Raw genomic sequence first — 14,244 nt, 5'->3', positions numbered from 1 at the left:
CTGTCAAGGATTTCATTTTAACTGGATCCACAATCAACAGCCATGGAAGCAGCAGTCAAGCAATCAAAAGACACATTGCATTGGGCAAATATGCTGCAAAGGACCTCTTTAAAGTGTTGAAGAGCAAAGATGTCACCTTGAAGACTAAGGTGCGCCTCACCCAGGCCATGGTATTTTCAATCGCATCCTATGCATGTGAAAGCTGGACAATGAATAAGGAAAACAATGAATAAGAAGAGTTGACGTCTTTGAATTGTGGTGTTGGCGAAGCATATTGAATATACCATGGACTGCCAAAAAGAACGAACAAATCTGTCTTGGAAGAAGTACAACCAGAATGCTCCCTGGAGCCAAGGATGGCGAGACTGCGTCTTACATACTTGGGACATGTTGTCAGGATGGATCAGTCCCTGGAGGAGGACATCAGGCTTGGTAGAGTAGAGGGTCAGCGGAAAAGAGGGAGATCCTCAAGGAGGTTGGATTGACACAGTGGCTGCAACAATGAGCTCAAGCATAACAACAATTGTAAGGATGGTGCAGGACCGGGCAGTGTTTCGTTCTGTTGTGCATAGGATCGCTATGAGTTGGAACTGACTCGACGGCACCTAAGAACAACAACAACGTGAGTCGGAACGGATTCAACGGCGCCTAACAAAAACAACAGTCCTACTGCCAGGGCCCCTTGGCTTGGACGCTGGTGTACAGGTTTCTGTTTGCATTCCTGCTTTCACTTCTTCTGGGTATATGCCTAGGATTGGGGTTGCTAGGTTATATAGTAGTTCTATGTTCACCTGTTTGAGGAACTGCCAAACTGTTTTCCACAGTAGCTGCACCATTTTACATTCCCACGAGCAATGGATGAGGGTTCTAACTTCTCCATATTCTCACCATCACCTGTTGTTTTCTGTTTTTTTGATCACTGCTATTCTAATGGAAGTGAGATGATAGCTCATTGTGGTTTCGATTTGCATTTCCCTAATATCTTAGTCTCCCAGCTCCACTGAAACCTGTCCATCAGGGGTGGTCTGGCTGTTATTTGAAATACTGTTGGCATAGCTTTCAGCATCACAGCAATATGCAAGCCACCACAGTATGAGACACTGACTCCAGATGGTGGACTGACAGACTACAGCCTTCAGCATGGATTACACCTCAAAATAAAGAAAACAAATATCCTCACAAATGGACCGATAAGCAGCATCACAATAAACAGAGAAAATGTTGAAGTTGTCAAGGATTTTATTTTACTTAGGTCAATAACCAAGGCCCATGGAAGCAGTAGTCAAGAAATCAAAAGATTAAAAGCTTGCAAGCAGGCATCCAAGGCACAACAATTGTTCTCTATTCCCCTAGAGCAACAGAGGAAGAAGGAGAGTCAGGAACAGGAGGAGGAAATGGAATGTGTAGCTAATTGCCTCCATGAACAACTGCTCCTTTGCCTCCATGAACAACTGCTCCTTTGCCATGAGATCAGAAGAACTGGATAGTGCCCGGCTGCCATTACCGAATATTTTGATCAAAGATTCTATAAAAGAATCTTGATCAAAAGGGGGAAAATGTAGAACAGAATTTAAAGTTCTCATAAACTCCAGACTTTCTGGAGCCATGGAGGCTGGATGATCCCCGGAAAATATTGCCCTGAAATAATTTTTAAACTTTAAACCAAAAATATCCCCTGAAGACTTCTTAAAACCAAACAAACCCCACTGAAGCCATCTTGCACCAGTCTCCTGATTCCTGCCACCTCAAGCCACCATCTCTTGCTGTCTTCCATGTTACAGCTCCTCTCTCCATCTCTCCATGTGTCCCTTTGTCATGGACTGAATTGTGTCCCCCAAAAATATGTGTATCCATTTGGCATGGTTCCCAGTATTGTGTGATCATCCACCATTTTGTCATCTGATGTGATTTTCCTATGTGTTGTAAATTCTCTCTCTATGATGTTGATGAGATGGGATTAGTAGCAGTCATGTTAACGAGGCAGGACTCAATGTACAAGATTAGATTGTGTCTTGAGCCAATCTCTCTTGCGAAGTGAGCAGAGAAACGGGGACCTCATACCACCAAGAAAGCAGTGGCGGGAGCAGAGCATGTCCTTTGGACCCAAGGTTCCTGCATGGATAAGCTCCTATACCAGGGGAATATTGATGGCAAGGGCCTTCTTCCAGAGCCAACAGAGAAAGAAAGCCTTTTCCTGGAGCTGACACCCTGAATTCGAACTTCTAGGCTACCAGCGTGCGAGAGAATAAACTTCTGTTTGTTGAAGCCATCCACTTGTGGTATTTCTGTTACAGCAGCCCTAGATGACTAAGACACCCTTTAAGGCTGGCAGAATGGCAAAACTGATCAATCCCCTTGTTAGGGTTCCATACACCTTATTTGCATGATTCCAGCCCCACAAGGGTGCCATGCACCTTATTTACATTATTAGCAAGCTATCCAGTCCCCTTGGTGGGCCACAAGCACATCATTTGCATATTCCCGCCCTGTCATTTGGTGGGAATTACAAAACCATGGTGAGAAAGGCCATATAAAAGCAATCTATTGCCCTGCAATTGCATTAGGCATATCTGGTGCAAATGATTTCTTTAAAATCTTAAAAAGCAAAGATGTCACTTTGATGACAACGATGTACCTGACTCAAGCCATAGTCTTTTCAGTTGCCTCATGTGCGTGCAAAAGCTGGACGATGAAAAAGGAAGACTGAAGAAGAATTGATGCATTTGAACTGTGGCGTTGGTGAAGAATATTGAATATACCATGGACTGCCAGAAGAACAAACCAATCTGTTTTGGAAGAAGTATAGCCAGAGTGCTCTTTAGAAGCGAGGATGGTGAGACTTTGTCTCGCTTACTTTGGACATGTTATCAAGAGGGACCAGGTCCCTGGAGAAGGACTTCATTCATGTTTGGTAGATGGTCAGTGAAAAGGAGGAAGAGGATTGACACAGTGGGTGCCACAATGGACTTAAACATACCTACTATTGTGAGGATGGTGCAGGACCAGTCAACGTAGCTGTGAGACAGAGCCGAGTTGACTAACAACAATGGTAACGAGGGCTAATGACGTTGAGTATCATTTCTTGTGCTTGTTGGCCATTCGAATATCCTCTTTGGTGAAATGCTCGTTCAAGTCCTTTACCCTTTTTTGATTGGGTTGTCTTTTTGTTAAGTTGTACACAGTTAGATTTTAATAAATGTTCACCCAAAAAAAACAAACCCGTTGCCATCGAGTCCCTATAGGAGAGAGTAGAACTGCCCCAGAGCCTGGTAGATTTGAACTGCTGACCTTTGGATTAGCAGCCATAGCACTTAACCACTACGCCACCAGAGCTTCCTAATAAATGTTAGCCAGTATTATTATTGGAGCCCTGGTGGCACAGGCACAGTGGTTAAGCACTAGGGCTGCTAACCAAAAGGGCAGCAGTTCAAATCCACCAGCCACTGCTTGGAAACCCTATGAGGCAGTTCTACTCTGTCACTATGAGTCGAACTCGATGGCAACAGGTTTTTATCATTATTACGTATATGTGTCCCCACTAAGGAAGGGGACAGGCTTTTATCCCTTATTCATGGTAGACTGTGTCTGAGGGGGTGAAGGGCTCCTCAGGAAGCATTCCAGTGAAAGCAAAGGGAAGAACAAAGCATGGTAGGTAGATGTCAGCAAAGAGACCCAAGAATTCCTTGTTTTCAAAAAATAAAGCTCTTTCTTTCAATGTGTTGTAGTGCAGGACGTTGCTGGGGAAGTTTGTGGGCCTAGGAGTGTAGGTAGAATTCTCAGGAATTTATACAGAGATTATGAAGTTGGAAAACCTTTGAGCTGGGGTTATGAGATTCTGAACAAAGGCGGTTTTCGGGAAAGGTTGGTACGATGGGGGTAGTATTGACTAGAATCAGGCCAGCGGCTGCACTTCATAAGACACCAGCTAAGTCCCCTCCATGGAGCAGGAAGCTCCCTGTATGGTGAGACCGGAAAGGGGCAGAGGCCAAACTCCCATGGTAAGCGTCTAGGTCCCAAGTTAGATCTTGTCCGAGAAGAGACAGGGTCGAACGGGATGCCATTCTGGAGCATGCTGCCTGTTCTGGGGTGGAGTGTAGTCCAGGCTGGTTCCCGATTCCCGGGCTCTCCAGCCCTAAACGCACCCATAAAATCCCCGAGACCCGTTTACCCAAGGGTCGAAATTAGTCCTTCCAGCAGCCCTCAGCCGCTCCTAGGCTGCCGCCTCCACGCTTGTCACTCTGGGGGCAGCCAATCAGCACCCACAGGTTGGGCGAATCAGCGAAGAGTAGCTACTTTCCGCGCACCGATTATTGAGCAGACTCACGGGAAAGGGGCGGGCTTACAGGGCCTGGCGAGCCAATCACGGCCCTCAGGCGGGCCGGCGGCCTGGGAGGCAGTTAGTCTGGAGCCTGGCCGCACACGCTTCCCCAAGATGGCGGCTGCTAAGGACGGTTGTGGCCTCGGAGAAGTGGCCACAGGGAATGGGCGGCGGCTCCACCTGGGGATTCCCGTGGCCGTGTTTGTGGTAAGAGGCACGCGGGCCCGAGGCTCCTTGGCCCGAGGCCACGGACTGAGCTTTCTCGTCCTCTCACCCCACCTCGGCCTTGACTCTTGGAGGACGGAGCTGAGCTCAAGGTCCAGGGCGGGAGTGCTCGGCCTTCTCTCCCTCACCGCATCTAAACGGTTTAATCTCAACTGCGGTCCACCCTGAGGAAATGCGGCCTGAGAGAAAAGGGAGCGCGGGCTGGCGGGACTCAGGGGCGGACGGGGCTCGGAGAGCAGGCAGGGCGACCTGAGGGACCGCACCGCTGCCGGGTTTCTTTAGCTGCGGCCTTTGGAAACCTAGAGAAGGTTAACGTGAAAAAGCTCACGACTCAGCCTAGATGCTGGAGAGACAGACAAATAATTGGACAGAATATAATGAATCGAACGTGGTGTAGGCTGAAGAGTTGGTTTTGAGGTATTAAGATGTGAAAATAGAGGCTGGTACCTAATCTGTGGAAACCCTGGTGGCGTTGTGGTTAAGTGCTACGGCTGCTAATCAAAGGGTCGGCAGTTCGAATCCACCAGGCGCTCCTTGGAAACTCTGTGGGGCAGTTCTACTCTGCCCTATAGGGTCGCTATGAGTCGGAATCGACTCGACGACACTGGGTTTGGTTTTTGGTTTTGGACCTGATCTGTTGAAGGAATGCAGTGATCTGTTGTCTCTGGGGGAATGGTAGGAGAGACGGATGGTAACGTAGATTAGGATGATCCTGAGGTTCTTTGTATGTGTTGCTAAGTAACTGAGGCTTTATCCAGTAGGCAGTGGACTGCCATGAAAAGGTTTCTAAATAAAGCCACGGTATAATCATATTTGGTTTTAGGTACATCATTCTAACACCTTAGTGGAGAATTGGGTTCAGACAGAAGGTGGGGACGCAATTTGGAGGCTTCACGGGGAGACCAACCCAAGTCCAAACAAAGAGAAGCAAGTAAAAAAAAAAAGTAGAAGCTACTAACTCTGTCCTTCTGTCAAGCTATTTCAGAAATATTACTTGAATAACGAGAGAAAATCTCTGACTGTCCTTCCAGGCCAGTATTATCTGTCTGTCCTTACTGAGTTCTGGCAGAGGTACTATAAAATATCAACGGAAGTTTTTCAAACTTTCGGTTTGGTTTCTACCTGGATTGCTTTACCTCTACTTTTTTTGCTAATCATGCCTCACATTCTTCAAAAGACTCATTTCTTTATTATTTTGTGTAGAGCACTTTGATTGGCACTTAATATTGTATGGAGCCCTGGTGGCACAGTGGTTAAGAGCTTGGCTGCTAACCAAAAGGTCGGCAGTTCAAATCCACCAGCTGCTTCTTGGAAACCCTATGGGGCAGTTCTACTTGGTCCTGTAGGGTCGCTATGAGTCAGAATAGATTCTACAGCCAACAGGTTTGGTTTTCAGGTTTATATCGTGTATTTGCATTTGTTGATATAATTTTGTAACTATTTTCTTTGTTTTCTCCCCGAGCTGGTACCATTTATTTCTTTATAATTATGTCCCAACAGTTGTAACAAGAGATAAAATTTTTCAGTGTTTACTATGTGCCAGCACTTTTCTAAGGATTTTGTAAAACTCTAGACGGTAGGTATTCTTATTCCCATTTTGCAGATGATGAAAGTGAGGCAAAGAGCCCTTGAGTAACTTGTCACAGGTCACACAAGGTGTAAGTGAGGTATCTAGGATTTGAACTTAGGCCATCCATGGGGTTCCACAGCCTACCCACCATATTCTGCTAGGTGGAGGAAGGCATGGTAGTTCTCTTGTTGTTGGATGCCATTGAGTTGATTTCTACTCAATTTCCACTCATAGCGACCCCATGTGTGCAAAGTAGAACTGCAGCATAGGGTTTTCAAGGTTGTAACTTTTTTGGAAGCATATCACCAGGCCTGACTTCCGAGGTGCCTCTGGGTGGGTTTGAACTGCTAACCTTTCAGCTGTTAGTTGAGTGCTTAACCCTTCACACTACCCAGCAGCCCATGGTAGTTCTCTTGCTCAGTGTTACTTCTGGTCCTAGCACAGTGCTTGACCCATAGTGTAAGCTCATAACTAAGTGTCACACTTCCTTAGTGCCTTAAACCCGCAGTTCTAAGGAGTGCCTGACATGTTATCAGGAAGGACCAGTCCCTGGAAAGGACATCATGTTTGGTAGAGGGGTCAGCAAAAAAGAGGAAGACCCTCAATGAGATGGATTGACACAGTGGCTGCAACAGCGGGCTAAGACATAGCAACAATTGTGAGGATGGCGTAGGACTGGGCAGTGCTTCCTTCTGTTGTACAGAGGGTCGTTGTGAGTCAGAATTGACTCAACAGCACTAAACAACAATAACAGCGCCTTTTTACTACATTCATGGTGCTCAGCTAGAGATGTATTTAGAAATCTAATTCAGAGGATGAACTTCATCTGAGAGCTTTATACAGTCTTATCTTTATCGTTTTAGATTTTATATTTAGATCTTTGATCCATTTGGAGTTAGTTTTTGTGCATGATGTGAGGTATGGGTCCTATTTCTTTTTTTTTTTTTGCAGATGGATATCCAGCTATGCCAGCACCATTTGTTAAAAAGACTGTCTTTTCCCACTTAACTGCTTTGGGGCCTTTGTCAAATATCAACTGCTCATATGTGGATGGATTTATGTCTGGATTCTCAGTTCTGTTCCATTGGTTTATGCGTCTGTTGTTGTACCAGTACCAGGCTGTTTTTGACTATTGTGGTGGTATAATAGGTTCTAAAATCAGGTAGAGTGAGGCCTCCCACTTTGTCTCTGTTCTTCACAAATGCTTTATTTATCCCGGGCTCTTTCCCTTCCATAAGAAGTTGGTGATTTTTCTCCATCTCATTAAAGAGTGTCGTTGGAATGTGGATCAGAATTGCATTAAATCTATAGATCGCTTTTGATAGAATAGACGTTTTCACAATGTTCAGTCTTCCTATCCATGAGCAAGGTATGTTTTTCCACTTATGTAGCTCTCTTTTGGTTTCTTGCAGAAGTGTTTTGTAGTTTTCTTTGTGTAAGTCTTTTCCATCTCTGGTAAGATTTGTTCCTAAGTATTTTATCTTCTTGGAGGCTACTGTACATGGTATTGATTTGGTGATTTCCCCTTCGATGTTCTTTCCATTGGTGTAGAGGAATCCAGCTGATTTTTTATGTCTACCTTGTATCCTGATACTCTGCTGAACTCTTAGTTTCAGTAGTTTTCTGGAGGATTCCTTAGGGTTTTCTGTGTATAAGGTCATGTTGTCTGCAAATAGAGATACTTTTACTTCTTCCTTGCCAATCTGGATGCCCTTTATTTCTTTATCTAGCCTAATTGCTCTGGCTAGGACCTCCAGCACAGTGTTGAATGAGGGTGGTGATAAAGGGCATCCTTGTCTGGTTCCTGATCTCAGGGGAAATGCTTTCAGACTCTCTCCATTTAGGATGATGTCGGGTGTTGGCTTTGTATAAATGCCCTTTATTATGTTGAGGGATTTTCCTTCTATTCCTATTTTGCTGAGAGTTTTTATCATGAATCGGTGTTGGACTTTGTCAAATGCCTTTTCTGCATCAATTGATGAAATAATGTGATTCTTGTCCATAATGTAATATGATGGATTAGGTTAATTGTTTTTCTAATGTTGAACCATCCCTGCATACCTGGTATGAATCCCACTTGGTCATGGTGAATTATTTTTTTGATATGTTGTTGAATTCTGTTGGCTAGAATTTTGTTGAGGATTTTTGCGTCTATGTCCTTGAGGGATCCCAGTCTGTCTCCCAGTGCCATCGAGTCGATTCCGACTCATAGCGAGGGATAGGTCTGTAATTTTCTTGTGGTGTCTTTACCTGGTTTTGGTATCAGGGATATATATGCTGGCTTCATAGAATGAGTTTGGGAGTATTCTGTCCTTTTCTATGCCCTGAAATACCTTTAGTAGTAGTTGTGTTAACTCTTCTCTGAAAGTTTGGTAGAACCCTGCAGGTGAAGCCATCCTGGCCAGGGCTTTTTTTGGGGGGAGTTTTTTGATTACCTTTTCAATCTCTTCTTTTGTTATGGGTCTACTTAGTTGTTCTACCTGTTTGGGTTAGTTTAGGTAGGTAGTGTGTTTCTAGGAATTCATCCATTTCCTCTAGGTTTTCAAATTTGTTAGAGTACAATTTTTTATAGTAATCTGATATGATTCTTTTAATTCCAGTTGGGTCTGTTGTAATATCGCCCATCTCATTTGTTATTCAGGTTATTTGCTTCCTCTCCTGTTTTCTTTTGTCAGTTTGGCCAGTGGTTTATCAATTTTGTTCATTTTTTCAAAGAACCAGCTTTTGGTCTTGTTAATTCTTTCAATTGTTTTTCTGTTTTCTATTTCATTTAATTCTGCTCTAATTTTTATTATTTGCTTTCTTCTGGTTCTTGAAGGTTTCTTTTGTTCCTGTCTTTCTATTTATTCAAGTTGTGGGGATAACTCATTGATTTTGGCCCTTTCTTCTTTTTGTATGTGTGCATTTAATGATATAAATTGACCTCTGAGCACTGCTTTCGCTGTGTCCCAAAGATTCTGATAGGGAGTGTTTTCATTCTCACTGGATTCTATGAATTTCTTTATTCCATCCTTAATGTCTTCTATAACCCAGTCTTTTTTGAGCAGGGTATTGTTCAGATTCTATGTGTTTGATTTATTTTCCCTGCTTTTTCTGTTATTGATTTCTACTTTTATGGCCTTATGGTCAGAGAAGATGCTTTGTAATATTTCAGCGTTTTGGATCCTGCTGCTTTGCTTTATGCCCTAATATGTGGTCTATTCTAGAGAATGTTCCAGGTGCACTAGAAAGGACAGTGTACTTGGTTGGTCTTGGGTGCAGTGTTCTGTATATGTCTATGAGATCAAGTTGGTTAATCGTGGCACTTAGATCTTCTGGTTCTTTATTGAACTTCTTTCTGGACTGCACCGAAAGTGGTGTGTCGAAGTCTCCTACTCTCTCACTTTTCAATGCTGATAGAGTTTGTTTTATGTATCTTGCAGCCCTGTCATTGGGTGCATAAATATTTAATATGGTTATATTCTCTTGGTATATTGTCCCTTTAGTCATTATAGTGTCCTTCCTTATCCTTTATGGTGGATTAACTTTGAAGTCTATTTTGTCAGAAATTAACATTGCCACTCCTGTGCTTTTTTGATTGTTGTTTGTTTGATATATTTTTTCCATCCTTTGAGTTTTTTGTGTGTGTCTGTAAGTCTAAGATGTGTCTCTTGTAGGCAGCATATGGATGGATCTTGTTTTTTAATCCATTCTGCCACTCTCTGTCTCTTTATTGGTGCATTTAGTCCATTTACATTCAGCGTAATTATGGATCGGTATGAATTTAGTGCTATCATTTTGATATCTTTTTTTGTGTGTTGTTGACAGTTTCTTTTCCCCCCTTAAATTTTTGTGCTGAGTAGTTTATATATTGTGTTTTTCTCATATTCGTTGTTGATTTTGTTTCTGCTGAGTCTCTATTTTTTTCTCGTATTGTATTTTCATATGTAGGATAGATTGTCTTCTTTGTGGTTACCTTAATATTTACCCCATTTTTCTAAATTTCAACTTATTTCTTTGTATCGCCTTGTCTTCCTTGCCATATGAAAGATCTATGACTACATTTCTTAGTCCCTCTTTTTTTTAATGTTGTATGCTTTTACATGATAACATTGCTGTTTCCCTGTTTTGAGCATTTTTTAATCTTTTTTTTATCTTCACTGTCTAAGTTGACATCTGCTTGCTCTGCCCAGATACCTGATATTATTGATTTTCTAACCAAAGAACTCCCTTTAGTATTTCTTGTAGTTTTGGTTTGCTTTTTACAAATTCCCTAAACTTCTGTTTATCTGGAAATGTCCTAATTTCGCCTTCATATTGGAGAGACAGTTTTGCTGGATATATGATTCTTGGCTGGCAATTTGTTTTCCATCAGTACTTTATATAAGTCATCCTGTTGCCGCCTTGCCTGCATGGTTTCTGCTGAGTAATCCGAGATTATTCTTATTGGCTCTCCTTTGTAGGTGAGTTTTCATTTATCCCTAGCTGCTCTTAAAATTCTCTCTTTATCTTTGGTTTTGTCAAGTTTGATGATAATATGTCTTGTTGACTTTCTTTTAACATCTGCCTTATGTGGAGTTCGGTGAGCATCTTGGATAGATAGCTTCTCCTCTTTCACGATATCGGGGAAGTTTTCTGCCAACAAATCTTCAACAATTTTCTCTGTATTCTCTGTTATCCTTCCCTGTTCTAGTACTCCAGTCACTCATAGGTTATTTCTCTTGATAGAATCCCACATGATTCTTAAGCCTTCTTCATTTTTTAAAATTCTTTTATCTGACTTTTCTTCAAATAGATTAGTGCTGAGTGCTTTATCTTCAAGTTCACAAATTCTGCCTTCTACTTGCTCAATTCTGCTCCTCTGACTTTCTGTTGAGTTGTCTACTTCTGTAATATTATTGTTAATCTTCTGAATTTCTGATTGCTGTCTATTTGGATTTTTCCAGCTTATTAAATTTTTCATTACGTCCCTGAATAATCTTTTTAATTTCTTCATTGCTTTGTCTGTGTGTTCCTTGGCTTGTTCTGCATATTGCTTGATTTTCTTCCTGATGTCTTAAAGGGTTCTGTATATCAATCTTTTGTATTCTGCATCCGGTAATTCCAGGAAGGCACTTTCATCTAGAAGATTCCTTCATTCTTTGTTTTGAGAGATTGTTGAAGCTGTCATGGTCTGTTTCTTTATGCGACTTGATATTGACTGTTGTCTCTGAGCCATCTATAAATTATTGTATTTATGTTTGCTTACTGTCATAGCTTCTTGCATTGTATTGTTTTGATATGCCCAAATGGATTGCTTGAGTGAGCTAGCTTGATTATTTTTGCCTTTGGAGCTGTGATGTCCTGTCCCTAGATGGCTAGAGCTGTTATCAGGTATATCAGTCTAGGATTCACTTCCCTTTTCTTGTATGAGTTCAGCTCAGGTGTCCAGGCAGCTGATCATCAAGTGTGTGGTACAGGCTGTGTCCTACAGTCTTAGAGGGGCAGGGGTGGTTGGTGTAGGTACTGGTCTCTGGTTGCAGCAGGGAGTCACGTTCTGAACAAGGCAGGGGGCTGAGGATCATCCCCCAAGTGTCTCTGAGGAAAGCATGTCCCTGTTGCCTAGAGCATACAGTTGGGTGGGTTCTGCAGACGGACCATGGGCACCCAATGTTTTTGGTTGTAAGGACTGGGAGGTACTAGTTACCCTTGGACCCCTGTCGTGGTAGCTGGGTGACCTGAGTGGAGCCACCAGTCCTTAGGCCCCGGGTGTGGGTAGGTGAAGACCCTGTTTAATAGGCAAAGCAATGTCAAACATCAAACACCCACCTCTCCACTGCACAGCTGAAACAGTTGTAGTCTGTCAACAAGGGCCTGTTCTCCTGAAATAGGCCCACACAGATCCATGCAGGGGAGGAAAGGTATTCAAAGTCCATGGACAGTTTATGCCTGGACAGGAGCCGCTTCTGTCCTGAGGTCCCCGGTTAATAGAGCTGGCAAATTATCTTCTCCCCCAGTTGCAAATTTATTCCTTTTCCAAGGTCAGGAGGATGGCTGTAGGCACTCAACAGGGCCTGTCTCAGGCCCAGGGAAATCAACAGCCACCAAAGCCAGCTTGGGGGTGGGGGGAGGGGGCGCGGTAAAGTACACGCAAGTACTTAGTTTTCCTGAGAGCTCCATTCTTTTCTGGTTCCGAAGGTGTGAATACGAACAGGCAGTGTTTCATTCTGTCAGTCAGAGCAACTCCATGGCATCTAACAACAACAACCAGCGTTGCCTGGGGCACACATAAAGCAAGCAAGGCCATCTTTGTTTTCTTATTTATAAATAAAAGTAAAAAGAAAGAATAAATTAGCTATATAATTTATGTGTATTTCTGAAATGGTCTAACTATTGTTTTACAGTTATAACTATAATTTTAGGTATAAACAAGATTTGGGGGGAAAAAAAGAAAAAACAAACAAAACAAGCCTTTGGAAAAAAGAAACACAGCATTTTTTCTTTTATTGTTTAAAAATTAAGTAGTCAAAAAATCAAATTAGTGGTTTTAATTCTAAAATTTATAATACAGTGTATTTTTTATATTAAAGGAAGATGTAGATTCCTTCATGAAACAGCCTGGGAATGAGACTGCAGATGTAGTACTAAAGAAGTTGGATGAACAATACCAGAAATATAAGTTTATGGAACTCAACCTTGCTCAAAAGAAAAGGAGGTAAGTTGAAGAATTTCCAAAGGTATTTTTTAAAATCTTGTATGGCTCGAGTGTTTTTTTTTTAAATTGAGGCATATTTTGCAGACACTAAAATGTCCAGATCTTGAGTGTTCAGTTTGATGGATTTTGACAAATGTATCCCATTCTGTAACCATTGCCCAAAGTAATGTATAGAAGTTCCTTCACACTCTTTTCAGGTCTACCCTCAAAGGCAACCACTGTTGTGATTTTTTTCACCGTAAATTACTTTTGCCTGTTCTTGAATGTCATATAAATGGAAACATCTAATAAGTACTGTTTTGTGTCAGGTTCCTTGCTCTTAGTATATTGCTTTTGAGAGTCTTCCATGTTATGTGTACCAGTAGTTAGTTCCTTTTTAGCGCCAAGTTGTGTTGTATTGTAGGGATGTACCACAATTTGTTTACGTATTTGCCTGTTGATAGACATTTGAGTTTCCACTTTTTGGCGCTTACGTTTTTGTGTAGACATATGTTTTCAGTTCTCTTGGATAAATTGTAGAAGTGGAATTGCTGAGTTGTATGTTAAGTGTATGTTCAAGTTAATGAGAAATTCCTGGATGTTCTCTCAAGTGGTTACCATTTTACTCTTTCACCAACAATGTATAAGAGTTTCAGTTGTTCCATAGTCTCACAATCACTTGTTATTGTCAGTCTAAAGAAGGTTTTGAAAACAGAATAGAATGAATATGGAAGACCTTATACCGAAGCATATCTATGATCATAACATCTTAGATGTCTAGTTTGTTCTTCTCATTTTTCCAATGAGGTGAGAGACCCACAGAGATAATGATTTTTCCAAGAGTTTATAACTAGTAAGCATAAGGCAAACCTTTATTTTCCTATACTTTTATAGTAACTGTATGTATGTGTCAGCATTCTTAAGTCAGTCAGCAAGTATTTATGGATGCCCACTAGGTGCCAGGTACTGTTTTGGGTGAAATAAGGTCCAGTATCTAGTTTCAGCAAGGCCACAATCTGGGGGGTGGTGGGGGGCAGGATGATAGATAAATGTAAAAAGTACAGCAGTAGATGTGCTTTTGTACAAACTTATGAGTTAGCAGAGGGGAAGGCGTGACCTGGAGAGGGGCAAGGAATTTGAGGGAAAGCTTCTAAGAGGAGATGGCTATGTAGAATTTTGAGGGCTGCTTTTGAGTTTGGAGGCAGACTAAAGGGAGAAAAGGTAGTCTAGGCATAAAGCACCACCTATGGAAAGTAAAAGTTTGTTTTTAGATGTATTTTCTCTTTTGATTTTGATAACAATTGGGGAAATTTGAATATAGGCTGAATATTAGATGACATGAAAAGTCATTGACGTGGAGAGATGGATAGTGTTAATGGAAAAAAGCAGGTTAGAAAACATTAAACATTGTGTCTCATTTTAGAAAAGAGTGTGTATATGCACAAATATCTGGAAGAATCTACACTAAAGGTATATTAA

General features: G+C 41.9%; 1 protein-coding gene across 1 annotated transcript in view; it reads left to right on the top strand.

Annotated features, from left to right (window-relative positions):
- The first annotated feature begins 4,400 nt into the window (after positions 1-4,400).
- The window catches only part of VBP1 (VHL binding protein 1), a 28,172-nt gene continuing 18,328 nt past the window's right edge, over positions 4,401-14,244 (top strand). The window contains exons 1-2 of the mRNA XM_049873174.1: positions 4,401-4,525; positions 12,662-12,786. Coding sequence (XP_049729131.1) covers positions 4,433-4,525; positions 12,662-12,786 — 218 coding nt within the window. The 5' untranslated portion in view covers positions 4,401-4,432. The remainder of the gene's footprint in view (positions 4,526-12,661; positions 12,787-14,244) is intronic.

This window comes from Elephas maximus, chromosome X (genome assembly GCF_024166365.1).
Source record: "Elephas maximus indicus isolate mEleMax1 chromosome X, mEleMax1 primary haplotype, whole genome shotgun sequence".
In the NCBI taxonomy this organism is placed as follows: domain Eukaryota; kingdom Metazoa; phylum Chordata; class Mammalia; order Proboscidea; family Elephantidae; genus Elephas; species Elephas maximus.
The sequence above is the reverse complement of the archived record's forward strand: the minus strand, read 5'-3'. Positions and strand labels throughout refer to the sequence as shown.